The sequence below is a fragment of the Eschrichtius robustus genome, chromosome 1 (assembly GCF_028021215.1).
Source record: "Eschrichtius robustus isolate mEscRob2 chromosome 1, mEscRob2.pri, whole genome shotgun sequence".
Taxonomy (NCBI): domain Eukaryota; kingdom Metazoa; phylum Chordata; class Mammalia; order Artiodactyla; family Eschrichtiidae; genus Eschrichtius; species Eschrichtius robustus.
Genome location: NC_090824.1, coordinates 127,317,699 through 127,345,001, shown reverse-complemented (window position 1 = coordinate 127,345,001; position 27,303 = coordinate 127,317,699). Strand labels below are relative to the sequence as shown.

The following is a 27,303-nucleotide window of genomic DNA, read 5'->3' as shown; positions in this document are numbered from 1 at the left end:
GAAGTTGCCCTGAAGGCCCACAAGGCAGGGTTTGGGTCTGAATATCTCCATGTCTCTGTGGGGCTAATAGGCAGTTTGTAGGGCTTGACGATTTCAATGTCTGCCAAGAGGGGACTGTGGAAGGGTCAAAATAGCCCCTCCCCCAAAAGGCTGGGGGCCTGGCTCATTAATCTCCAGCAGCAGAAGGGATGATCTTGGCCTTTAGTGGGTACTTTCTTGGGTTCCCTGACCCCGGAGACAGCAAGGCCTGGCCCTGGGAGTTGGCGAGTGGATACAAGCCCATTGGGCCTTTTGTGCTGGTGCTGGTATGACAATGGCCTCTGATCAGTAAAGCTGAGGCTGGAAATGAGAATTTCTTCCTGCTTGGCTTCCCCCCTCTGCCACCCCTACTTCCTTCCCCTTCATGAATTTCCCTTTTCCTTGGTGGAGCCCATTTTAGAGTTCTCCTCTTGTTTTGCCCACTGAGAGGGGAGGACCAGAGGTGACAGCTGCATCAAGTGACCTTCAGAGGTGGCGGGGAGCTGGCATCAGTCCCGCCATGGCTGCCTCCCTCTTCTCCTTTGTCTCTGGTCCAGCTGGGCCTCCTTCCAGCTGCACCCTTGTTCTCCCCACTCAAGGGCTCCTACGTGCTGGTGGAGGTGGGGGCACCTGGGAGTTGGCTCTCGGAGAGGTAGCCACTCCAGCACCCCGGCTAGACTTCCCCAGATGATGGAGGGAGGAGAAGACGCACCAAGGGGACAGCAGGGAATCCACACTGAGGGGTGGCGGTTCAGTTTTCTGACCCCAGCACAGTCATTTCGGGAGAGCAAGGGCCAAAAGTGAAGATGGAGTAGCTGAAGCTCAGAGATGAGCTGTGAGATCCTCTGGTCCAGAACCCCAGGCCTCATGTCCATGGGGCTGGAGGCTTCGAATTAGGTGATCAGGATGTGGATACTGATCCTTCTCTACACCCAGACCAGGGAATCACAAACGCTCCGGGTTAGGTGGGACCCTGCAGACCACGGTCCCTGGACACAGCTCTCTTCATACTGATCTCTGCCTGGGCCTCTGGCCCATCATTCACACATTCTTCATATGCAAATGGAAGCCCAGGAAGCTGTGTAACGTGGAGGCCCTGCTGCTGTCACAGCCAGAGATGGTTGTTCAAGCTCAATTTGATTACATCGGTTGACAGGGAACTCACTCTCTTAAGGAAGCCCAAGTGGATTTGGACTACTCTTAGTGGGAGAAGGGTATTTATTTTGGTCCTGGAACAAATTTCTCTCTTCCATATAACAGCTTGTTAGATGTTTATGAAAATTCTAACCTCTCCCTGCCCACCCCCCCCACCATTTTCTTTTTCAGGCAAAATATCATTTGCTGATTTAGCAATTGATTTTCAGGCACCTCTTATGTGCCAGGCTCTAGGCCAGGTGATCAAGAGACAGGAATTAATAAGATGGACATGACCATTCAGGGAGCTCACTGCCCAGCAAGGCATCATTTCCAGATTTCTCCACCCTCCTGTTGCATGTAGGAAGGGCTGCAGGTCTGGCTTGATCAGGGCAGAGGTGACAGCCCTGCTTTGCTCTCCATACTTCCATTAACCTCATGTGAAGCTGGGGAAATCACTTAGCTTCCCTGGGCACCATCCTGAGGATAGCAACATTTGCCTACCTACCTCAGAAGATTAATGTGTGGGATCTGACATAAATTGGATTTTTACTCTGTTATATACAACTGCAAGGTGTTATTTATATCCAGTCCCACAGAGGCATGGGGGAAGGCAGGAAAAGAAAAATATTTATTTTGGTAGTGTCCTTATGACAGTAATTACTGCACCTTTTCAGAAAGAGGGTCATCTGTTTAACAAACATTTATTTCATGCCTGCTCAAATGACTAAACAATGTATTCATTTACTTCTTATTCAGTCAGCATGTACTGAATGCTTATTGTACTCAGTGCTGGGGCCAGGGGTGGATGTTCAGGGGTGAACAAGAGAGCTGGGATGTCTACCCCATGAAGTTAATAGCCTAATGAGAGACAGGCTTTCAACAGCTGTCCCCCAAGTAAATCGAGAACAATATCTTCAGTGGGTGCCATGAAGGAAAAGAACATGGGGTGATGGGAGCCAATACTAGGGAGGCCTTCTTCAGATAGGAGGATAGAGAAATCAGGGAAAAGGATATGGAGCTGAGAGCTGAAGGATGAATCGTGAAGCCTGGGGATGGGGAGGGAGCTCCTGGCAGGGGGAACTGCATGGGTGAAGACCCTGAGGAGGGACTGAGCTTTATGTGTCTAAGAAACTAGAAGATGGTGGAGGGCAGGGGGCTGGGGAGGAGGTGGCAGGGGATGGGAAGAGGTGGGCAGGGCCAGATCCCATGGGGCTCCCACGGGAACAGAACCCCTGGCCTTGGCATCACCACTGGGCCAGAGCCAATGCAGGCAAGAGTCTGGAGCAGAGCTTGGGGGGTGTGGAAGCATCATTGTTGCTGCAGACAGGAATGCTCTGCCCTGAGACTGCCAGGCCATCTGGACTGGGGAGTGGCAGTCGCTGCCCTGTGAACTCTCACGGGTCTCACCTCTTCCCTTTGTGGGAACAGGTGCCCAGCACAAGCAGGCTTTGCAGGATTGAGTTCTGGCTGTGACTCTGCTATTAACTTGTTGTGTGACCTTGGCCAAGTCACCTGCCTCCTCTGAGCTGCTTGGGGTTCTCATCTATTTACACCTGACAAATAACCCTGGCTATGAACTACACGCGGGGAGGGGGACAGAAAAGCATTGGAGATCCTTGGAAAGAAGGGTTTTGCAAACTGTAAATTGCTGGGTAGATGTAAGGTTGCTCTGGTAACCGAGACCTGCCCTCAGTTTCTCTTCTACCCCCTTCCCTTCTCCTCCTTTTACCAAGGTCAGGGGCTGCCTTTACCTATAGTACCTGCCAGCTGCTTTTTCATACAGGCATGCGGGGAGACAAGGCAGCCAGCTGTGAAGTGAGTTGCCCTAGTAACTAATGCCTAGCTGGGAAGTGGTGGAGTTGGAATTTGAACACAGGAACCCCAGCTCTGGGGCCCACGGTCTAACCATTAGGCTGTCCTACCATACTTTGTATTTCCTGCAAAGCACTTGTTATTCTATCTGTGTACCTCGTGACAAGGAAATCATTGCCATCCTCGTTTTCCAGATGAGAAAATTGGGACTCTAAGAAGCATTCAGCCAAGGTCACAGAGCCCAGTCCTCTGACTCTGAGTCATGTGTTCTTGCCTTCCGGGCAGCCTTGGTCTGGGCCTGGAGGAAGTGGAGCGGGGGCCTGGGGGCTGTGTTTGCACGCGGGTGTGTTGGGAGCCACGGAAGCATGTGGGCCGCAGCCCTGAGTGCTACCTTCCGAGGGCTTCTCAGACTCCATGGCAACCCACTCTGGGCCTGATCTTTTTTCTTGTTGGTTTGGTAAAATGTTTTGTTGGGTACCTGCCGTCCATGTCCCCCGTAGGTGCTCTGGGATAGGGGATGGAAGAAGCAACATTTAGGGGCTTAAAGAGCTGAATTACTTGTCACTTTTCCTGTACTTTTCTGCCCCCAGGGGGAAAATAAGCATCCTGCCTTTTTGGGTTTTCTGGTTTTTGGAAGCGTGTGTCCTCAGGTGCAGGGGAGCCAGCAGCGCTGCGGGCTCACTCCCCGCAACATGAGGCTCAGGCTCCCAGCCCGCATCCCAGCACAGCGCCCTCAGCCACCAGCAAGCGTCCACCTGGCTGCTGTGCAGTGCGGGCTCTGGGCCGCATCTGTGCACCGGAAGGACCATCAGACAGGTCTCTGCTCTCCAGCAGCTGATAGGCCGGCCTGTGAGATGAGCCCCCCACGTTGGAGGCCATAATTAATCATGCCAGCTGCTCAAGGAGGCAGGCTGAGGGAATGCTACAGGTAACCAGGGAGGCTGTACCAAGTGCCAGGGGCGTGGAGCTGGGAGACCCGGGCTCTTGGCCAGCTCAGGCGTGGGTGACCTTGGGCAAGTGCCTTCACGTCTTTGAGCCTCACTGTTCCTGTCTGTAAAGTGGGTATAATAAGAGCCCTGTCTTGCCTACTTTTTTGGGGGAGTTGGGAAAGCAAATGAATGACAAACATAAATGAGCTCTAGAAGTTATAAAGTGCTAGATGAATAGTCACATTATATGCTCTGAAAATTCAGAGACAGAAATGTTTTATCTTTCTTTAATCCCTCCCTCCTTTTCTTCCTTCCTTCCTTCCATCCTCCTGTGCATCCTTTTCCTCCATCCTTTCTGCAAATACCCACCAAATTACTTCCCATTGTAAATACTGTGCTAGGTAATAGGGCAGGACTGCGGGGAGGAGAGCAGGGTACAGATAAAGAAGATCTGGACCATCTTTTAAGGAGTCGGAGATAGTTAGGAGCCAGGAGTCACCAGAACTGAGATAGGAAGTAGGGTGTGCCCCCTCCCGGCCAGTTGGGGTTCCTGGCAGGATGCCCCAAGGGCAGAGGCATGGGCTGAACCTTGAAGAAAACGTGGGAAGGTGGATGGGCAGCAAGAGGGGAAGGATGCTCCGACATTTTCCAAGGGAGTTGGCTCCACTGTGGGGTGCAGAGAGGTAGGGGTACAGGGACCCAAAGAGGACGCTCACGTGTGAGCATGCTCTCGGCTGGAATACGATGTCCTCACAAGAGCCGATGCTGAACAGTCTGGGGGTCCCAGCAGCTTCCTTCCCTGTGGTCTCCCCTGTGAGGGCTCTGACCGGAAATGACAGAGCCAGCCCAGTACCTGCTGCAGCCTCTGCCTCCCTTTCCTCCTCCCTCCTTTTGCCCCAACCCGTCCCCTCAAAGGGCCAGAGGGACTGGGTCTGGATGACCAGACCATCACTAAAATGGAAGGAATGGGGAGCTTTGTCACTTCTGGTCCTGGGGAGATGCTTAGAGAAGTGATGTGAATTAATTAATGAATGAAGGAAGAAAGGGAGGAAAGGAAATGAGGGCATACATGAGAGGTGTGGAAGAGGAGGAAGAAACACAAAAGAGGAAGGATGATGGGAGAAAGAAGGGGAGGGAGGAAGGAAAGCATCTTACAAGATTAGGTTGATGAAAGCTGGAACGAGGGAGAACAAGGGTCTTATTTGGAAAAATCAGTACTCCTCTCAGCGTGATACAGGAGGAAACGCCATCTCAGGGAATCTGCGAGATGATGTTTTATTAGGTCTCCTTGTGCTGAGACCAACAGCTGCTGGGAAGTTGGGACAGCACATCCTTGCTCTGCCAGGTGCTGCAGAGCCCCCGGGTTACCGGCTGTTGTCCCGGGCTGGGCCAGGCAGTGGTGACAGAGCCCAGGCTATTGCCAGGGAGGTGACTTTTCAGGCCCTAACTCAGCAGCAGAACTGACCTTCAGGCAGTGGCCAAGGTTTAGCCCCCTGATGAGAATAAACCTTCCTCAATGCTTTTCAGTCCCAAGTCCCATTCCCTCAGGGCTCTGCTGTGATGACAGTTACTCTCACTCAGGACTAATAAAGTTGACACTAACGTGTTTCCTCTCCCAGAGGAGTCTCGTGTATGTTAGCAGAGGCCTTTTGGAGAGTGTGCCTTATTTTTACAGCTTTAATGGTATTTATTTTCTGCATGGATAATACATTCACCTGGTTGAATATTTAATAGTTACAAAAGGGGATGCGATAGGAAGCCTTTCTCCTAGTTCCCCCTTCCTGGAGGAAGCCAGTATTAGTATTTGTGCATCTTTCCAGAGATAGTTTATGCACATATAAGGAAATATGTATATGCATTCTTTCCCTACGCTTTTAAATTTTTACACCAATGGTAGCATATTCTAAACCCATCTCTGCCTTTACTTTTTTCACTTCAGCTCTAGCTTTGTGTATGTTATCAGTACACACGAAGAGCTTTCTGGTTCCCTTTTATGGCCGTGTAGTATTCCATGGTGTAGCCCTACCATGACTGGTCTTACGCTTTCCCTTATGGATGGACATTTAGGTTATTCCAAGCTTTTGCTGTTGTAGACAAAGGACCATGGGCATCTGTCATTTTCTCAAGTGCAAGTATATTGAGGTGGTGCTTTTTCCCAAAGGTACAGGAATGGGCCCGTGGATGAGATACTTAGGAGAGGACAGAGTCCCTGCCCATTTTCATCTCAGCTGTTTCTGTTCGTGGCTTAGGGCTGCTCCAGGGTGGGTAGGAGGGGGTGAGGGGCAGGGCCATCCTGCAAAGCGAGGCAGGGAGGGTCAGGGTGGGATGCCTGCTCCCCCTACCCCAAGTCACCAGGGCCAGGACGATGGCATGTCCGAAACAGTGAGAGGCAGGTGACCCTGCTCCAACCACTAGAGTGAGAGGAGGGAGCTGATCAAGACCGTTTCCAAAACCTCTGTCTGCTCAGGTGAGGTGCTTCGTGTCACCCGGCTGGGGGGCCCCCTCCTTTGGGAAGCCTTCCCCGCTCACCCAGCCTGTGTGCCAGCATCGCTCTCTTACCGGCCGCCCTGCAGGCTTAGGTCGGCTGGAGAGGCTATACAGGGGAGTCGGGAGGAGCGCCAGCCCGGGGCCTGCAGAGCCCTGGGCTTGAATCCTGGCTTTGCCCACTTAGAAGCTGTGGGACAGGCGACGGTGGGTTTTAATGTGAAAAGGTTCTTTAAGAACTAAAGCATTGGGACTTCCCTGGTGGCGCAGTGCTTAAGAATCCGCCTGCCAATGCAGGGGACACGGGTTCGAGCCCTGGCCTGGGAGGATCCCACGTGCCGCGGAGCAGCTGGGCCCGTGAGCCACAGTTACTGAGCCTGCGCGTCTGGAGCCTGTGCCCCGCGACAAGAGAGGCCGCGACGGTGAGAGGCCCGCGCACCGCGATGAAGAGTGGCCCCCGCTTGCCGCAGCTGGAGAGAGCCCTCGCGCAGAAACGAGGACCCAACGCAGCCATAAATAAATATAAATAAAATTTAAAAGAGATAAGCAAAAACATTCAAAAAAAAAAAAAAAAGAACTAAAGCATTAAATGTTCAAATAGAGTTATTTGAGATGTAAGGAAACACTCTGGGCTTGACCCTGGGTGCGGGGATGGTTGGGGTCCATCAGGGAGTTGGAAATCAACTTCTCTAAACTCTATTCGGGAAAGAGCTGCCAATTGCCAGCTCACAGAATATCAGGCTGTAAAGGCTCCGAGAGTCTGTCTTGTCCACGCCACCTCCCACATTGTTCAGATGGAGGGTGTGAATGGTCCATGTGGCAGATTAACCACAGAGCAGAGTCAGAGGCCTCTAGATTCTCGGGCCAGGGATGTTAAAGGGTCTTCTCAAAGAGAAGAAGTTAAGTTCCTGAGAAATCAGGAAATTCCTAAACACAGCTGGGCAAGAAACAAATACAGCCCAGGCTACAGAGGAATGTGATTTGATGAGGACTAATTCATGAAAGCACCAGCTCCCATTTGTGGGCTTCAAGGGAGTTTAGGGGTCCCTGGCTGGGCAGAGTTGCCAGCAGGGATGGCAGGAGCGGGAAGGGAGGAGCAGCTGACAGTGACCTTCACAGCTGCCTTTTCCTTCCACTTTGCACTATTTTTATTAAAGCCCTAAACCAGTGGTGCTAAGTAGCTCCTGATTTAGCTCCTCAGTAGGAATGAGATTGAAAACCAGGAGGACCACGGGTTGCTCGCCACTGGTGCGTGTGGTAGTGACGGCGCTCATAAACCTTGGTGTGGGCTTCATTATGCTGGCTGCTGGCAGCAGCCTGGCCACAGTATCCAGGACAAAAGGCTAACTTTGAAGGCAGGAAGGATGCTTCTCCATGCATAGGACGGTCAGTCCCAGCCACACCCGCCTCAGAAGCTATGGGGTCCTGTCATTCTGTCTCTGATCTACTTCAGTCTCAGTAGAGAAAAGCTACCTGAAGTCTTATCATGTGGAATAGGAATGAAACGTGGGCTGGGGAGCAGAAAAGGGCAGACTCAGTTCCAACACAGGCAAGTTCCGTGGAGGCAGATTTCAGCTCAGTGAAGCAAAAAGCTTTCTAGTAGTTACGGTGGTTCATAAACGGAAGGGGCTTCGTTGATTGATTCATTCATACATTCAACAGATGTTTATTAAGTTTCTGCTCTATGCCAGCACTGTGCTGGACCCTGAGGTTTCAGCAGGGGACTGGGGGGAGAGAGAGAGAGAGAGAGAGAGAGAGAGAGAGAGAGAGGGAGAGAGATAGCATCTTCCTTTCAGAGGCTCCTAGTCCAGAGTTGAAGACAGTCAAACAAGCAGAACAGTGACATATGACCTGTACTTTGACGAGGAAGGGCAGATGCTAGGGGAGTGCATATCAGGAGCACCTAACCCTTCGAAAGTGCCCAGGGACAGTTTCCTGAAGTTGGCAACATTTAAGGTGAATGAATTAACCAGCAATGAATTGTCTCTGGAAGGGAGGACAGCATGTGCAAAGGCCCAGAGGCTGGAGAGAGCCTTTCTCACTTGAGGATGTGGATGCAGTTGAGTGAGGCTGGAGCAGAGCGACTGCACCCGTTGCTACCAGAAGCCTCTCAGTAGGGGTTTGGCACAGGATGTAGGAGAGGGGCTCCAAGCACTGGATGAGGTGGTGGAGGTGGGAACTCTAATTACTTGGTCCCTTCTGCTCTGAGATGCCATGGTTCCGAGTGCCTGCTGACGTCCCTGAGTTCCGAATGTTCGAGTGTCGTGTGTGGGTTGCCTCCTCCAAAACCAATCACAGTAGTAAGAGTTGGGATTTATGGGGCCCTACCTTACAGGCATTATTTTATTTAGCCCCTCACAACAGCCCTTTATTTAGGTGATGCTATTGGACCAGTTTTACAGTGGGAGAACTGGAGGCTTTGTGTTGTTAGGTCATTGTAATTGTCTCAAGGTCACACAGCTAGCTAAGTGGAAGAACCAGGACTTGAACCCAGGTCTGTCCAACCTGAAGCCCATGTGCTTAACCATGTCCTTCTGCCTGGGACCTCTCTGATGTCCATCCGCTCATCTCCCCAGCGCCCCTCCTGTGGGACTCTGTCACGTGTGGCCAGCTCCTTCAGGGAGGGCAAGTCACAAGGCAGAACCAGGGGACCAGTTTTTAAATCAGAGCATTAAAAAAATGCTTGACAAGCCTCATGTTTTGCTTTCCTTGTAGGTGGTGAGGATCAATTTTCCCAAAGAAAAAAATCAATCAGTTGGAATGTTTCTTTCTGGAGAAAGCCTGGCATCTGTCAAACAGGGGAGAGGAAAAACCCAGAAAAAGATTTTCTTGGGTTGTGTGCTGGGGGTTGCTGACTCAGGCCGTATGTTCCAACATCATTAACAAGTTGAAAAGCTGTTGCTCCCTGCAGGAATGCAGGATTGGTAGTTTGAACAGCTCAACCGGGAAAATCCTTTACAAAGTGAGGAAGGCCGAGGGTATCGGGAGTGTCCACAGCAGATCTGGGGCCTGCAGGATTGATCAAGGGAACTGACTGCAATGCTGGTGCTTTTATCAGGCCCAGTGGTTGCACATGTTGCTTTACCTGCAAACCCGATAGGAACATTCTGACAAGTTGGCAATTTTAATTGATAAACAATTATTAACAGTTAAGCCATGTTGTGGCAAGACTGAGAGGCAGGCTAATATCTTGGGGTGATTGGTAGAGATACGGGATAGGAACCCAGGGGAGTCTGTGATCTGATACTGGCGTTTGATGATAGGCAGCCCCCAGGTCTCCAGGCTGGAACGTGGAGGCCCAAACCGGACTGAAATCCTTATTGAGTTTTGCTGGAACAGTCCTTGACTATAAGCTGGAGAGTCACCAGAATTTTTCTAAAGGGCATTTCATTGTCCCCCTGCGGGGAGATCTGGGACTTGGCGTTGCCCTGGTCTCAGCTAAACTACATATTCAACCCCAACCAGACTGGCATGGCCCACATTAGAGACGGGCAGAGCTCTGGGTGAAGGGAGAGGGGAGATATTCTTTACAGATTCAGATACTTAATCATTCAACACATATTGATGCCATGTGCCATGCTAAGTGCTGGGACATAGGATGAACTAGAGAGGCCCACCCTGAACTGGCTGTGATTTCAGCACCAGAAACATTTTAGTGCCCTTGCTCACCCACTCGCTCACTCACATACTGTCTCCCTTTCCCACTATCACTGTGAAGATAGGGACTGTAGCTACTTGCTTATGGTATTCCTAGCACTTAGCACAGTGTCTGGTATGTAGTAGGTGCTTAATAAATGCTTTCGGATTCAGTGATTACTCAGAGGCAGGAGAGTGGAATAGGTGACCTCAAAAGAAGTAATGGCTAGGTTCCCATGTGACAGGCACTGTTCTAAGCAGTTGACGTGTATTGATGATTTAACTTTGCAACCAAATTACACAGTAGAGGACCATTGTCCCCATTTTAAAGATGAGAAAACTGAGGCCCAGAGAAGTAAAGTAATTTGCCTGGGATCACACAACTAGGAAGTAGCAGGACCAAAACTTAATCCAGACAGCCTGGCTCCCGAGTCCATTCTCTGATCTCCTCACAATCCTGGCCCATGGGAATCAGAGCATGACCCTTGTCCCTCTGTGCACAACTCTCTGAGGGTGTATCCCAGGGTCCTAAGGGCCAGAGGAGCTTTTTGGGGGAAAGGGAGTCAAGAGCAGGCAGGAGGAGCAATCACTGCCTGGGAGTACCAAGGGCAGGGCCTGGGCAGTTCTGCATTTTGGACTCCTTTGCATAAGCCCTGCCCAGGGAGCCCAGCACACAGCAGGTGAACTGTATATGTGTGGGTGGGTATTTGCATGAATAAGCAGAGGGTGCAGGGGTGCAGGGCTGCAGGTACCACCCCCAAGTTCACATTTCCCCCCAGAAGCACAACCGCTGGTCTTCCTTGAGAGAAAGGGTCTGGCAGCCTGGGGCCTCCTTTTGTTCCGTGCTCCTCTTCTCTGAGAAACGGAAGAGGAAAGGGGTGTGGACGGTGCTCCCCTGGATAAGTTAGAATTCACCAGTGAGCTGAACCTGGACTGTGTCTCCTCCCTCTGTGCCCTCAATCTCTGCACCTCCAGTATTCCCAGTGCTACGGCGCTCCCCTCCCTGCCTCGGTGAATGAGCAGTCCTTAGGTCGAAGTCAGGCCGTTCTGTCATCCTTTGAGCCATAAATGAGCCTCAGGATGCTCTGGGGCCTTGCATCTCAGCTGCCCTGACCAGTCCTCGGAAGAGGAATCTTAATAGCATAAAAGACAAAAACAAACAACCAGCAACAGTTATAACTAACCTCTGGTTCTAGGCGCTTTGCATGAATTAGCTGTAAGTCCACAGCCATTTTACAGATGAGGAAACTGAGGACAAAACAGGCGGCTCAAGGACACGCAGCTAATAAATGGCGGAACAGGGACCCGGGCTTTTAGATGATGCTAGAATGCCAAAGAATAAAACTCAGCCAGGGCACCACTGAATTAAGATAAGTGGCTATGGGCCAGCTTGGCAGGTTGGCTGGGGGTGACAAACCCCTGGTTACCCATCCCAGAGCTCTGTGTGAGCCTCCCCAGGACCCCTCATTGGGAAGAAGGGGGACCCGCAGGCCCCAGACCAGGAGAGTATTTGGCCCTTCATAGGCCCTTCCATCCTATCAGCCCTGCAGGTGAAAATGCTTCTTTTTTAAAAAAAATTGACTCTTCATGTCTCAGAGCCAGACGTGACCACAGCAATTAAAAGCGAACTCTAGATGTGCCCACCAGCTGTTTTGTCTCTTCCCAGCTGTGGAAGGGATGCAGGGCTGGTAATGATAAAGGAATGAACGATACATATCTGATGAATGGTTTTAGAACTTCCCTTGGTGACTCCCTGACACAGACACACATACTCCCACCCACCCCCATCCCCACATGCTCTGTGATCTTGGCCATGGCAGAATCACTCACGCTAAGTGTGTCACTTTGAAATTGGCACCTGGGCCCTTTTGGATGTAGGTCATTTTATTTCCAAGCAGAGTCAAATGACAGCCTCATCTGAGGCTCCAGCCAAGAATGCTAATGGAGGGCTGATCAGTGTGCCTTGGAGCACTGGGGAAACTGGGTGTGTGGAAAGCCCCAGAAGCCATGTGCTGTAGAATTCTGGGAGGCTACCACCTCCTTTCCAAAGCCTTCTTTTGTCCTAGCTGGGTATCAGCCTAGCTGGCCAGGGAGCATGGAAGTTGTCTTTATTTATCTTGACCTTTTCATGTAAGTAATTTTTATAGTTCCGTTAACTAGTAAGATCATTTGCAAGCCACCAGGCAAAATATATCACCACGAACACCTCAGGGACTTGTGGTTCATCTTGAGTGGAATGCTAATAGGATTGAGGATTGATTCAGAGCGCTCACCACGAGCGAGGGACAGCAGACTGGATGCCTTGGTCAGGGACTGGCCAGTGTTGGCTCAGCAGTTCATTTGCAGAGGAGACCCCAAGTCGGACCTAGACCCTTTGGCTCAATGCCAAGATCCCCATACCGGGTCCTGGGCTGCTTTATACCACCCCGGCCCAGGACTGATGCTCTGGCCTTGCATCTGTACCTCAGAACACATTTGTTCCCATGCCGAGCTCTGTGCCGGCATTTGTGGAATGGAATCTTCTCAAATTTGGCTTGAATCAGTGAGCCAAAAAGTCAAGCCCTAGACTCCCAGAGCTGGAAGGAACATTTGAACCATGTCATTCAACCCCCGCTTCATTTTGCAGACAGACAAACTGAGACCCAGAGGGAGGGAGGGGACTTGGTAAGTTGGTGACAGATCTGGCGCTGGTACTTACTTATCCCAACCTGTGGTCCAGGTGGTGGTGGAACGTGTGGTTAAGAGCAGGCCTTTTAGCATCACACGGATGTGGGTTCAAACCTTATCTTGGCCTCTGGGTCAGCTAGGGTCCTGGTGAGAAACAGATGGCATGTTAGCTGAGGAGGGTTTAATAAAACAATTATTTATAAAGGCTTGAGAAGGGTTAATGGAAACTGCAAGAGATGGTGCAGCATTTAGGGCTAGCAGCCGCGGAGAGCCACTTCATCCCTGAGCTGGAAGAAGCCCCCCAGGACCCTGAGCTGTAGGGGAGAGGACCACCACCACCACCACCAACCCATGTCCCAGCCTTGCCTCCTGCCCAGCTTCCCAGCTCCTGCTATTTCCCGTGCACTGAACTCATCCAGAAGCCAGAGGGCAAGGAGGCCCATTAATGCAGTCCGTGGAGGTCCACTCTTAGGGCACAGAGAAGGGTGGGGAGTGATCTGAAGGGACAGATGGAGACTGTCCAGCCCATACATTCTCAAGGGGTAAAAAGTGATTCTCAGTCTGCACAGCATATACATACAGTACATACACAGATATGCAGCATATCTGTGGTATTAGAATTTCATGGGAGGGGATGATTAAGAAAAAATTGTCCTCGATGGCTCCTGGGAAGTGGGGTGTGGGGTGTGATCGTGAAAGCAGAGTAACATGCATCTAGCATGGTCTCTTGATAGCAAGGGGAATTTGTACAAGTTGCTTAGCCCTTTCTGTGGCTTAGGTTCCCAACTGTAAATGGAGCAGTAATAATACCTGCCTCAAGGATCAAATGGAACAGTGGATAGTCAGTGCCCAGCAAAGAGGAAGGACTTATATTTGGCCTCTTTCACTCACCACAGCTACTAGTGTCCATCCGTGCAAGACCATCATGGTAACACAAGGGGTCATTAAGTTCACTTGACCCTTCAGGGGGAAACAGAGGACTGAAATTAAGGGCCACGTGGGCATTTGTGGCTGCTGAAGGTTATGCTTTCCAGCCTCTTGCTCCTTCAGGTGGACCCAGAGGACCATTTGAGGAAGGAGGCAGGGCATCATTGGGTGTTTCCTAAGCACATTTTGGACTTTGTTTTACCATCTGGTCATATCAGGGAGTGAGTGAATGATAGAAGTATAGAAGGGCGGAAGGGACCTTAAAAGTCCCACAGTCCAGGGACTTCCCTGGTGGTCCAGTGGTTAAGAATCCGCCTTCCAATGCAGGGGACGTGGGTTCGATCCCTGGTTGGGGAACTAAGATCCCACATGCCTCGGGGCAACTAAGCCCGCACACTCTAGAGCGCGCAAGCTGCAACAGAGATCCCGCGTGCCGCAACTAAGACCTGATGCAGCCAAAAAAAGAAAAAAAAAAAAAGTCCCACAGTCCAATTTTCCACCAAATCAGGAACCCTCTAGACCAGGAGGGCCCCCTCCCCCAATAAGGAATCAGATAGTAAATAGTTTAGGCTTTGCTGACCATCAGTCTCTGTGGCGAGGACTCAACTCTGCCCTTGCGGTGCAAAAGCAGCCTTGGACAGTATGTAAATGAGTGGGCACAGCTGTGCGCCAACAAAACTTCATGTATAGAAATAGGCAACAGCGAGATTTGGGCCGAGAGTTGTAGTTTGCCTGCTAACCCCTGCCTTCCAGCATCTGTAGATCCTCTAGGAGTGGGAGTGTTCCCAGGGGTGGGTTGCTCCCTACCTATAGGAAGAGTCCCCTGAACTGCTGAACCATTCAAGTGGTAGAAAGTCTTGCCTTGAGTTAGGCTGAAATCTGCCCCTTTGTCACGTGTGCTTCTGAATCCCTATTCTGTCTGGGACAGAGTGGCTCCCACTTCTCTTTGGCAGCCTGTCAGCTGACTTTGACCTGCCTCCCACCCAATACTTCCTCCTCCAGGCTAAACTTCCCCCCCCCACCAAGTCCCAACCTTCACGTGACCCTCACAGGTCATGTGTCCACACCCTCTGCATCCAGATCCCCGGCTTGTCAATGTCCCTTGCAAAGCACAGGTACTCAGACCGGCCACCAATAGCCACATATGGAGTATCTGTAAGGCATGGCTCATGGGGAGATACAGGGATGTTTAAGACTCTGGATTTACCCTCAAGGAGCTCACAGTCTACTGGGGAGACCAGATAAACCCATACTAAGTGGGGAAGTGGCAGGGCCAGTCAGGAGGAACCTCGTGTGGGTAGGGAGGGTCTGGTGGGAAAATATTTCACCTTCCATAAATGTGCAGACTGGGGTGGCTGCAGCCCTCCGAGCTTCTTGGTGGAGCTGGTGATAGAGGCTGTGCCTGGCCTTGCTGACCCAGGTGACCCGGGGCTGGTGAGCGCAGGAGAAGCATTTCCAGCTGCTGTGACGTGGTGGAGACAGAGCATCAAGGGGGTGGCAGCAGTAGAAGGAGCCTTCAAGGGTGATGTGCTCTAATGCTCTTATTTTATAGATGAGAGAGTGGGGAAGCCACCTGCCCAGACTCATGTGTCAGGTAGCCCAGAGCCTGAACTCACACTGGGTCTCCCGGCTCTTAATCCAGTGCCTTTTCCAAAGAAATGGAGGACAGAAACCAGGGGTCCCTGTGAGGTCAAGAGTAGAGGTTTACTAGGCCATAGGAAGGGGATGGGACTTGGGGGCCCGGAAGTGGGACTAGAGCGCCGGCAGCTGTCCAGGCCTTTCCTGGAAGAGGTGGGCGGATGCCAGCTCCCGGTGATTCTTAGCTGAGTGGGACTTGAGGCCCCATCTGGTCTCATCTGAGTTCCAGGTGAAGTTGCGGGGCCTGGAGAGGAAAGTGAGTTGCTTGATATCATTGAGATGGATGCTGATAGATGCAAACCCAGATCTCCTCACACCCACAGCTGGGCTCGTTCTACACGCCCGCCACCATCCCTCGAGACGGCCCATCACCCTGGTCCCACAGGCCCAGAAGTAACCTGAGCCAAGGGGCAGGGTTTAGAGATTTGGCGACTTCCCTGTGACTGAGCTCTGAAGCCAGAGGCAACCACGCCCTCCCCACATGAGAGCTTTGGTGCTCTCCTCCTTGGGACCCACAAACACTGAGCACCTACTGTGTACCAGGCAGCATAAGGGCTTTAAAAGGCCAAATAGGAAGTGACCTCTGTCCCCCAGGGGCTGGAGATCCACAAAAGAGAGACAAGTGCTGACATAGGTAACTCCCTCAAGGTATGCTGCGATGGCCTATGACAGGGGTTGAGGTAGCATGTGTGAAAGTCCCGAGGCCTGGCACATAGTGGGTGCTCAGACCCTGGTAGCGCACAGGAAGTGGTGATAACTGGTAACTGCCGTCAGCTGCCTTAGACATCTGTCCAGACCCCATGACGTGCGAGCGTATGTGTGTGTGTGAGAGAGAGGAGGAGACAGAGAGAGAGAAGTAATAATAGCAGCTCCTGCTTATGGGGCACTTCCTGTGGGCCAAGCACTCAACATGTATCACTTCATGAAATCTTTGCAGCAGCCCATGACGTAGGTTCTATTATTGTCCCCACTTTACAGATGAAGAAATTGAGGCACAGAAGGTTAAATCATTTGCTTGTTGTCCTATAATTGTAACTGCAAATGGCAGATAGGGAGTTTAAATATAGGTCATCACCTTCTCTACCATGCTGGCCATTCCACCAGGGGTGGAGATGGGGCTGCTCTCCAGCGTACCACCCCCCACCTAAGTCCCTACAGCCCTCCCCATGTGTCTACGACTTCAGTGGAGGGCGGAAGTGAGAGAGACGGCCTGTGTGTGGAGGAAAAGGAGGCTCAGGCATCGCCAGGCCCCTGCCGTCAGGTCTGAGGACACCCTACTAATAACAATAACAAGACTCACTCAGTACTGACTGTACCCCAGGCTCCACTCTAAGTACTTTGTCAACTCATTGAATCCTCACACACAGCCCGAGGCCCATCCTGTCGCCATCCCCCATTGAACAGATGGGGACTGACACAGAGAGGGCGGTAACTTGCCTGAAGTCTGGAGCTGCTAAGTGGTATCGCTGGATCCAGCCCCGGCTCCCCGAGTGCCGTCTGTGCTCTTAACCACTGTGCCGTGCTGCGTCTCGCTAAATGTGCCTCTAGCGCCTGGGAGGTTAGAAGCAGGACCGAGGCAGGACGGTGGCTGGGGGAAGCTGACGGGGCGGAGGTTCAGATTTCTCAGCGGGGCAGGAAAGGGCCTGGCCCTCAGGCAGAGCCAGCCTCGGATTCCCTGCGCACGACCGCACACGGGTGTGCAGCAGAGGGAGGAAGGGTTCGACGAAATACCCCCGTGTCAGGGAGCCCAAGAAGGGGGAGGCCAGGGACACCCCCGTAACTCAGCCCCTCCTAGGGGGTCGGCTGACACGAGGCACTGGGGTCAGAAAGAACTTAGGGCACCTCACGCTCTAGGAGTGGCTGCTGTGTAAGCCCCAGCCCTCTGTGGAGGCGCTGCCCACCGTGGGCTCCAGCGGCGCCCGGGGTAGGAGTCGGCCGCCCCTGCCCCACAGAGCACCATCGTGGGTCCCACCTCCATTCCTCCTCAGGAGCCTCGGCTCTCAGCACCCCTGTGCTGTCCCCTCCCCACCAGGTACACAAACACACAGTGGCCCAGCTGCCAAATATGGTCATCTGAGCCTCAGATATTTGCTCTCGGTATTTCATGCTTCAAACAACACTGTCTGAACAGCACCTGTGAAATACGAATGGACTGAGGTTTTGACAAGCAAATAGCCCAGAGTACCAGGGTGATAAGGAGGGGAGGGGTCAACGAGGTCTGGAGGGACCGTGGGGACAGCAAGCACATGCCTGAGTCAGGCCCAGGGACTCTGCATGTAGGGTCACCGGGAGTCCGGGTGCTGGATACAGGGTTGAGCTGGGGGAGGTGCTCAACAGACCGTCCCAGGGGTCCCTGGGGCTGTGAGGAGAGGCCAAGGGAAGAGGGAGGGTGGAGCTTGCTCAGAGCCCCTGAATGCACCTCCCTTGCAGGTAGGGAGAGGGTGCAGGACAGAGGCCAGGAGTTAGGTCTCTAGGGGCAGAAGACCAGAGTACTGGGTGGTCTTCGTCTTTTCTCCCTTGATCTGCTCCAAGCCCCTGCCCAGCCCCAGCCTGCAGGGCACCCATGCCTGCAGAGGACACGTTGACACAGCTCCCCTGGTTTGAGTCTTCTGGGCAGGGGAGGACGTCCAGCCCGGGCGAGGCATGAAGGCCCCATGTCTTGGGCTCCTCTCAACTCCCCCGGCCTTCGGAGGCCTCTGTCTCCAGGATCCTCCTCCTGCAGCCCCCTCCTCTCTGGCCAGAGGCCACGTGCTGTTCACAGGATCCCAGACACGCAGGCCTCAGTTCCTCCGTGTATAAAATGAAGCAGTAGGACGTGATTTTCTGTTAGGTGCCTTCCAGACCTGCCATGCGGCAGGTTCCCAGCCCACTGCCTGCCCTTGCCGCCCCCAGCAGAGCCCCCAGGGATCAAGGTGCTGATCTCTGCAGTCGGAAAGCAGCTGGAGGTGTCTGGGCTCACCTGACAAGCTGATGGAAGGGTCTGCTGGAAGGAGGACCAGCCCAGCTGTGGAGCATACTGGGACCTCAGCCTAAGGGAAGGGGGAGCAGCGGAGGCCAGGGCTGGGATGGGGAGCCAGGGGAAGGATACCTAGTGTCCAGTGTACACTGGGGACATTGACCCATTTGAGCTTGTTTAGAAAGTCTAGTGGGAGCAGGGGAAGCCAGGCAGCAGGGATGACCAGGTGGGCGTCTTGCTAGCAACTGGGTGAGCAGCTCACTGTGGCTCTAAGTGGAGGTGGTCACTGAGGTCAGGGTCCAGCCTGGTTCCCCAGTAAGAAGTGGGTTAGCTAGTAGGCCCCAGCTGCTCCCCGAAGCTCCAAACGAGGGGCTGTCAGAGTCTTGAGCACAAACCAGAACTCTGCCCAAAAGCCACTTGTACACATGAGAATGACTCAAGGGCCAGGGCTCCCCCGAGACACACCACATCCCAGGCTGGCAGAGGATGGGCTGTCTGCAGACCACTAACCAACGGGGCATCTGAAATGGCTCTTCGGGGTCTGCCTCGCCAGGAGGCCTAGGCAAAGCTAAGGCAACAGCTTCAGGGTCAGTGTCTGTGTTTGGGAGGGGCCAGAGGTCCCCACACCCACCATAAAATGAACTCTGTTGTCTACCCTGACAGCGCCCTCTCGCTGGGCATTCGGCCAAGCAGTGGACATGGAAGCAGGGTGGGTGTTCGGTAGTCAGTGGCAGCTCCTCCAAGCTCACCACTGGGGGCCACCTGTCCCCCCAGCCCAGGCCAGTTCCAGGCAGAGAGAAGGTCTCTAGTTGCTTGTCAGAAAAAAAGCGCTTCATCTAGATCCCTTCTGAGCAATTGACAGGGTTGATGGTAGCTGCTGATTTCCCAAGCTTACAAAATTGGCAGAGGTGGCAAAGGGGGTTTCTGTAATCCCTCACCGATGGGTTAGATGGTGGGGCAGATCTCTCAGGAGCAATGGATGACCTTGAGAAAATGTGGATGTCAAAGGGAGAGAGAAATAATCTCCCTCAAACTGCTGCCAGCAAGCCTTCTCAGCACTGGGGTAGTTGATAGAAACTTTGCTGCCATTGCCTCCCAACTCAGGAGGCTGTAGCATTTGACAGCATGATAAGAAATTGCCAGGCATTTTCTAATTACAATTATCATCGTCGTGGCTGTCTCTCTTAATTACTTTCTTATAATTAGCTGTTGCTTTTTCCTCAGCATTTGTGTACTTTGCGGATTTGCTGACATTTGAGAGCCCCAAAATAGGGCCATTTGGGAAGGAGGGCAGAAAGGTGGGGAACACATGAGAGGAATGGATTCTTTTCAGGCAACCTGATAAATTTGGGGGCCTTTGCAGAAAGAAATTGGGGAAGCCAAAAGATGGGTCATTTTCTGAGCTGATGGGGAAAGAGGGCAGGAGTGAGGATGTAGGGATTGGGCTTTGTGGAACGTCTCCAAGTGTTCAACCTTGGAGGAAGTATTCTTGAAAAGCCACCAAGGCTGCCATTTCGTGGGCTTGGGTTTCATTTTAGGAAACAAGCCTGGGATGAAGCACACCCTTGTTGAATCCTTTTCGGAGTTAATTAAATAACTCGGGTCAGGAGCAGCTTGATTTTCCCCAAAGCCAGTGATGCGTTCTGAGCAGCCCTGGGCCCCAGGGAGTCTTTACAAAGTGCATTGTGCTCCTTGACCAGATGGTTGGTTTTCACTCTCTGTTCCTGTTCTTTCTCCCTCTCTTCGGATCCCCTGCAGCCCTGTGTACAGAGGAATGTGTGCACGGCCGCTGCGTTTCCCCGGACACCTGCCACTGTGAGCCCGGCTGGGGAGGGCCCGACTGCTCCAGCGGTGAGTCTAGGGTCTTTGGGAATTGAGCGGGGCCATGGCTCTGGCTGGGGAGGGGCCGTGCCGTGTGGATGCTGAGTTCTTTGTCCTGGGCTTGGGCTACCTAGCGAGTGTGGGCAGCGGGGAGGAAGCATACCTACCGGATGGTCCTTGGGGTGGAGGGCTCTAGGGGCATGAGGGTCATGGTTTGTGGTGGCCTGGAGGGGCGTCGCATGTCGTGTGTGGGGGGAATTGTGGGGTCATCTGTACGACTCTGGTTTTTGACGAAACACCTCCGGATAAGGTCTTTGAGGCTTGAAGTGAAATTGAGATGCCGCCTAAGGGCGCAGACCCAGGAGGTCACTGTGGTCAAGGCCTGGTCTTCAGCTTTGCTGGTGCAAAGGCTCAGTGGGTGCTCACAGAGGCTCAGCGGACTTATTTATGAGACTGATGGGTACTGGGATGCCTCTGTGTCCCCAAAGGTAGGAGAATGGGATGCCTGTAGGGCTGATCACTGTGTTCCTACATCTCTCCGGGTAGACTGTTCACATTCCCTGGGGAAGGCTCTCTGGTGAGCACGAGTGAGGCAGATGCTCTCGGGACTGACAGAGTGACTCATAGCAGGACGGCTTCATCTCTCCTGTGGGGCTGGCCGCCGAGTGGGCGGGGTACACCGGCAGTTCCTCGGGGAACTCTCTGCCAAGAGCCCAGCTGAGGGCAAATCCTTCTCCTTTGGCTCATTTCCCTTCAATACTCACAGATGAGCCTCTTTCCAGTGGCACATTTTGCAATCAATGGTTGGTTAATGTCATGGTCTTATTAGATTTCCAAGGAGTCCTTGATTAATGTTGAAGCCCAATTTTCTTCCTGCTTTGAGCTGCGATAGTATCTTTCTGTGTGTGACTTGAGTAGGTAACATAGCTAAGCTGATCCAGTAGGGGTCTAACCCCCATCATTGACCCATCTTTGGGAGCCGCCTCCCTGTTCCCTGTCCCATAGTGACTGCAATGGTCATAACAACATGGAGAAGGAATGGTGGGTCCACGTTGGCCCAATGCGGTGCTCTTGCCCTTTTCCAGTCGCTGCTGGGGTGGAAAAGTCTAGTTATGGTCCTTTTTTCCCAAACGCCTTGGCTGGAGCCTCTTTGTCTACCCAGTACATGGGGACATACCAGCCAAAGCAAGCTACTGGATGTGGTTTTGTTTGGGCCTGGGTGGTTACCCGGCTTGGGGAGACCAGGATCTGTTTGGGGTGCTCTAGAGACTCTCTCCAATGTGTTGGAACCTCCAGTGACTGTGGTACCCTCCTCCTTCCACCTGTGTCCCTGCTTCGAGGTAAGTCATGCTGAACAACAGGGCAGGGACTCCTCCAGACAACGAAAAGTACACCCGAGGAACACGTGAGTTAAAGGAATGTGTTCAAGCAGCCTTTCTGTGAACTCCAGGAAACATGCTGGCCGAAATGTTTGAGAGCTTTCCCCCACCTTGTCTGTGTTTTGTTTTGTGTAACTTTGCCTACAATGAATCTTTGATGGGGAACTATCTAGTTTGGATTCTGTGAACCCTGCTGGGACAGGTCTGCTTGCTGTTGCCAGATTATAATGTCAAGCGCAGTCTGTTGGAGGTTGAAATACAGCCTGAGTCCCAGGAGTCCTGAGTGCATATAAACCACCAACCAGTGCAAGTGTGTTTGGTGCTCACTGTTTCTGGACTGTGATGATTGGGGCGCCTGGAGGGTTTTTCAGACAGAGTCTGTCTCTCAGGGTTTCATTCCGGTCTAGTGAAAGAAGTGGAAGGGAGGTGGCCCTTGATCAATGGGAGTAGGGAGTTTAGAGTAAATCTTGCCCCTGGAGTGTGTTTACCAAGCACGTGGCCTTGTAACTTTACAGTATAAAACCGGGCTGCCCAATTTCCACTCCCGATTCAGTCATCAGACTTGGTGCTGAGCAACCCACAATGTTTCTTCGATAAATCCAACCTCATGGGTTGAAGAACCACCAGCTCTGCATCTACTCAAGGGCGTGTACTACTAAACCCTCAGAAAGTCCTAAAAGATAAGTTCCAACCCTCTTTTGAGAGATGGCAACATTGAATGAAGGGAATTCATAGATTCTCATTCTCAAAATCATCTGTCTCTAGCTTAAGGCCAGGGCTGGGTGATGGATCTCTATGGCCCTCCTTGCCATGTCTGAACTTTCTCCCAAGGAGCTCAGTGAACAAGGCCACAGACTGTGTGTGGGAAGAAGGTCATCTTAGAGCAGATGATAATAGCCATTGAGGCCGCACAGAAGAAACCAGAGTCCCCTTCCATGGGTCAGGCCTTCAGGTATTAGAAGACAATGATCACTTCCCCCCCACTCAATTTTTATTCTCCAAGCTCCTTTGTTTCTCACATGACATGGTCTGAATTGCCTTCCCCATCTAGTTTCTCTCCATTGGCTATGGCCTTTGTTCCTTTTAAACTATCATTCCTAGACCTGACCACAGATGCAGGCTTGTATGGAAAAATTACAATAGAGCTAAGTACTCTCTATTGAATTTTCCTGTGCACTAACACTTTATTCATCTTCTCATTTACTCTTCACAACAACCCTATGATGTGGGAATTAGCCCCATTTTACAGATGAGAAAGTTGAAGCACAGCGGGGTTAAAGAACTTCCAAAAGGCCCACAGCTAGTAAATGACGAAACTGGGACTGTTGATCAAGTGAAAACCTAGGTCCTAAGCCTGAACACAAAATTATTCTGCTCTCCTTCCTTCTGGATGCTCAACCTCTGTTAATACAGCCTGAGGTTGAAATAGCTCTTTGATGAGAAAACCTAGTTGCTCACAGGGGAAGGAAGGAACTGATTGAAAGATGTGGCCCTGAGATATCGTCATGGAGACAGATGAATCAGCCATGGGACACAAATTGTGATTATGTTTACTCCAAGCAATTTGACCCTGTTTGCTATTGTGCCATTGGACCCCTGTCTGCCTGTGTGTGCTCTGTGGAGCCTGTGTCCATGGAGATGGGTATCCTGATGAGCACAATGTGTATCTCTGGAGATTTCTGAATGGGGTCTGTCATTTGCATGTCTAGACATGTGACATCCTTGCAGGGAAGCTTTGATTTCTGTTTAGTCAAAAGCATCATTCTTGCTGGTGTTTTCTTCTGATTCTAAAATCATACCTGTTCATGTTAAAAAGGAAGTTCAAACTGCACCAGACGTATAGACAGAAAGTTAAACCCATACACCCAGTGATAACCAATTCTGGCATTTGGGTGCTTATTGCCTTTCCTGTTATTTCTCTGCACATTTGTTCTTAGAGTTAGATCTGGACACAACTTTTATTATTTAGATCAAATGTATGTGCTATTCTGTAACTTGGTTTTTTAATTCAACTGTATGTCATACACTCGTTTCCTTGTCCATAAACATGAATCTCCCTTAAAATTTTTAATGGCCTTATAGAATTTCATTCTATGGATTACTAAAAGTGTTTAACCAGTCTCTTGCTGATGGACTTTTAGGCTGTTTCTGATTTTTCACTGTATTAGGCCCACCGTCCTTTATCAAAGATCCTTGTGGCCTGTTGGTTTCAAAATTTAGATTTTTTTCAGAGTTCAGGAAGGTATATGGTGACTATCTCATATATGACATATGCCTCCAGTGGGGTTTGGTCAGCACCTTGGGATGAAACAGTAATATTTCTGAAGTGACATATAACTGATCACATCTAGTGATATATAGAAGATATTGAACCACAAATCAGTTCCACGAAGATTTTGCCTCTAAATGAATTTTGGGAAATTAAAAAATAATTCCTTTGGACTCTTTAGAGATTTTTGGGTTGTTGACATGTGAATAAGGGATTGCGGTCCTGTGTAAAAATGCTGCAGTGATTCTTCTCGTGCATGTATCTTTGCCCACGTGTCCCAGTTTCTTCTTAGGATAAGTTCCTGGAAGTGGCAGGGAAGATTATAAAGATCCATCATCCTACTGCCTGCCCCTGCCCTGCCCTTTGTGGCTGCCAAGGGATTTATGACTTTGATAGACATGAAGGGGACAAATCCAGTAGTAGGATGGGGTGGGGAACTTTTCATTCTTTTATAGACTTATAACCCCGTAGCCTAATTTCTTGAAGGCCTGGATGAATTTCTTTCTGCTCCATAAAGGAAGTGAGGTGATGCTGATTTGCCTGGTGGGTAGACATGTCAGCTATCGTGGATAATGCCAAGATATTAGATGGACCAATATGGGGAAATGGAGTGGCTGCATGCTTGGTCATAAACCTCCATCTTAAATAATAATGAAGAGTAAAAGGATGAAATGTCAGTTTACACTGAATAAAGACCACAGAGTGACTCTTATTAAACTGCACTAATCTCACAAGTGGAGATGAAAAGAAAAAAAAGTTTTGCCATACTGAATATCTAGCTTTTTAAAGTAATTAGGAATAGTAAAGCACTGACAGTGATTGAGATAGAAACATTATTCATAACTTTTATTTCCACACTGGGCAATGGTCCAGTGTATTTCATTTATGAGGTTTCAGCTGTAAGGAGAAGGACGTGAGCCAATTCCTAAATTAAATATGTCCTGTTAACTTTTATAAATGATACTCAAGAATCAACTTGGAAATTTCAGCCTTCATTGTATTATTTAATTACTGTATTTCTTGGGTCCCGCTTCTCTGGTCCTCTGCCTCCCTCCCATGGTGATTTGCAGTTTGGGTTCTGGGCTATAGAATGGCATTTTGGTTTTGGTCTCAGGCCTCCCCGGAGGGCTGGGGTAGACATGGAGAGAATCCCTCCCATTTCTCCATAGTCTCCCACATTCTTAGATTCCACTGAACTGGTTTTATCCATGCGAACAGAGTGCGGGAGAGTACAAGTCCGCTTCACAGCCTCTTACTATTTGTTGAAACTGTCCCCCCTACCCACACCCCAGCCCTCCAGGCCTGGTGCTCAGCACAAGACAGGACTGTGGAGCAGGCCTGAGTAATGAAGGCAGCAGGAACCAAGTTGGGCCACCACCAAGAGTAGCTTCTGCCCAGTCAAATGTGTCCTTATCTTGAATGGTGTGTGGGACCCCTGGCTGACTTGGCTTTCAGCTATCCTTGCAGATTAAAATAAAACATTTACCAGCTCAAAAATACGCTTATACTCCTAAACTAGCCAGGGACAGTCTAGGTCAGTCCTTTTCAAACCACGATACATGTTTGCTAGAGATTTGTGTGGGGTGTGTGTGTGTGTGTGTGTGTGTGTGAAAATATACGTAACAGAAAATTTAAAGTGTACAGTTCTGTGGCAGTAAGGACATTCACATTGCTGTGCGACGACCATCATTATCAGTCCAGTGCTTTTTCATCTTCCCCAACCAAAACTCTATACCCATTAAACACTAACTCCCCATTCCCCACTCTCGCAACCACCATTGTAGTTTCTGTCTCTCAAAATTTGACTACTCTAGGTACCACATGTAAGAGGGATCATACAACATCTGTCCTTTTGTGACTGGCTTATTTCACTTAGCATAATGTCCTCAAGTTTCATCCATATTGTGGCATGTGTCAGAACTTCCTTGCTTTCTGAAGCTGAATAATATTCCATTGTATGTACATGTTATACTATATTTTGTTTACCCATTCACCCATCAACGGACACTTGGGTTGCTTCTACCTTGACTATCGTGAATAATGCTGCTGTGAACATGGGTGTACAAATATCTCTTCAAATTCCCGCTTTCACTTCTTTTGCATGTATATCCAGAAGTGGATTTCTGGAGCATGTGGTAATTCTATGTTTAATTTTTTGAGGAATCACCATACCGTTTTCCACAGAGTCTACATCATTTTACATTCCCATCAGCAAGGCACAGGGTTCTAATTTCTCTTCATCCGTGTCAACGCTTGTTAGTTTCTATTTTTATTTTTTATAATTGTCATCCTAGTGGGTGTGAAGTGGCATCTCACTGTGGTTTTGGTTTGCTTTTCCCTAATCATTAGTGATGTTGAGTCTCCTTCCATGTGCTTTAGTGGCCATTTGTGCATCTCCTTTGGAGAAATGTCCATTCTAGTCATCTGTCCATTTTTTTTTCAACTGGGCTGTCTTGTTGTTGGTGCTGAATTGTAGGTGTTCTTTATATTTTCTGGATGTTAATCCCGTATCAGATATGTGATTTGAAAACGTTTTCTCCCATACCGTGGGTTGCCTTTTCACTCTGTTAAGTGTCCTTTGATGCACAAAACTTTTAAATTTTGATGAAGTCCAGTTTATCTATTTTTTTTGTTGCCTGTGCCTTTGGTGTCATATCCAAGAAATTACTGCCAAATCCAGTCTCATGAAGCTTTCCCCCTATGTTTTTGTCTAAAAGTCTTACCGTTTTAGCTCATGGAATTAGGTTTTTGATCCATTTTGAGTTAATTTTTGCATATGGTATAAGGTAGGAGTCCAACTTCAGTTTTTCTGCATGTGGATATCAAGTTTTCCCAGCACCATTGGTTGGAAAGACTTTTGCTAATGATTCTTGAAGCTATAGAGTTAAAATTTTGCACCATGTAATGGCACATTAGTTACCTGAGAAGTGATTTAAACTTTGCTCCTTAGATTAAAACAAATACAGAGGGCTTCCCTGGTGGTGCAGTGGTTAAGAATCCGCCTGCCAATGCAGGGGACACGGGTTCGAGCCCTGGTCCGGGAAGATCCCACGTGCCGCGGAGCAGCTAAGCCCGTGCGCCACAACTACTGAGCCTGCACTCTAGAGCCCACGAGCCACAACTACTGAGCCCACGTGCTACAACTACTGGAGCCTGCACACCTAGAGCCCACGCTCCACAACAAGAAAAGCCACTGCAATGAGAAGCCTGCGCACCGCAACAAAGTGTAGACCCCTCTCGCCACAACTAGAGAAAGCCCACGTGCAGCAACGAAGACCCAACACAGCCAAAAATAAATAAATAAAATAAGTAAATTTATAAAAACAAACAAACAAATACAGACTTGTTATAGAATTGAATGCAGAATTGGCATTTATTTTAAAAAGAACAAAAACTGTGATCACATGAGCCTTTGGTGGACCTTTTGGGGCTATGCTGCTAGGCATCACTGGAGACAAGGTTATTTCAGGTGTGAATATTGAGAAGCAGTGGGAAAGGCAGGAAGACCATAACCTGATTTAGATCTCTCACGGCTGATGACTGTTTACAAGATGGTTTATAGAGGGATCAGCGTTTCAAGCCCTTTTCCTACCGCATTCTTGGGGACTCTTCCTTCCAGAGTGCTGGGCT

At 50.4% G+C, this 27,303-nt stretch overlaps 1 protein-coding gene across 21 annotated transcripts in view; it reads left to right on the top strand.

The window, feature by feature from the left end:
- MEGF11 (multiple EGF like domains 11) overlaps positions 1 to 27,303 on the top strand; it is a 377,426-nt gene that overhangs the window by 160,378 nt on the left and 189,745 nt on the right. For all 21 annotated transcript variants that reach the window (XR_011075258.1, XR_011075257.1, XR_011075256.1 and 18 more), the window contains exon 5: positions 19,963 to 20,055. Coding sequence is in view for 17 of the 21 variants with exons in the window: in XM_068553983.1 (XP_068410084.1) it covers positions 19,963 to 20,055 (93 nt within the window). In the remaining 4 variants the exon portion in view is untranslated. The remainder of the gene's footprint in view (positions 1 to 19,962; positions 20,056 to 27,303) is intronic.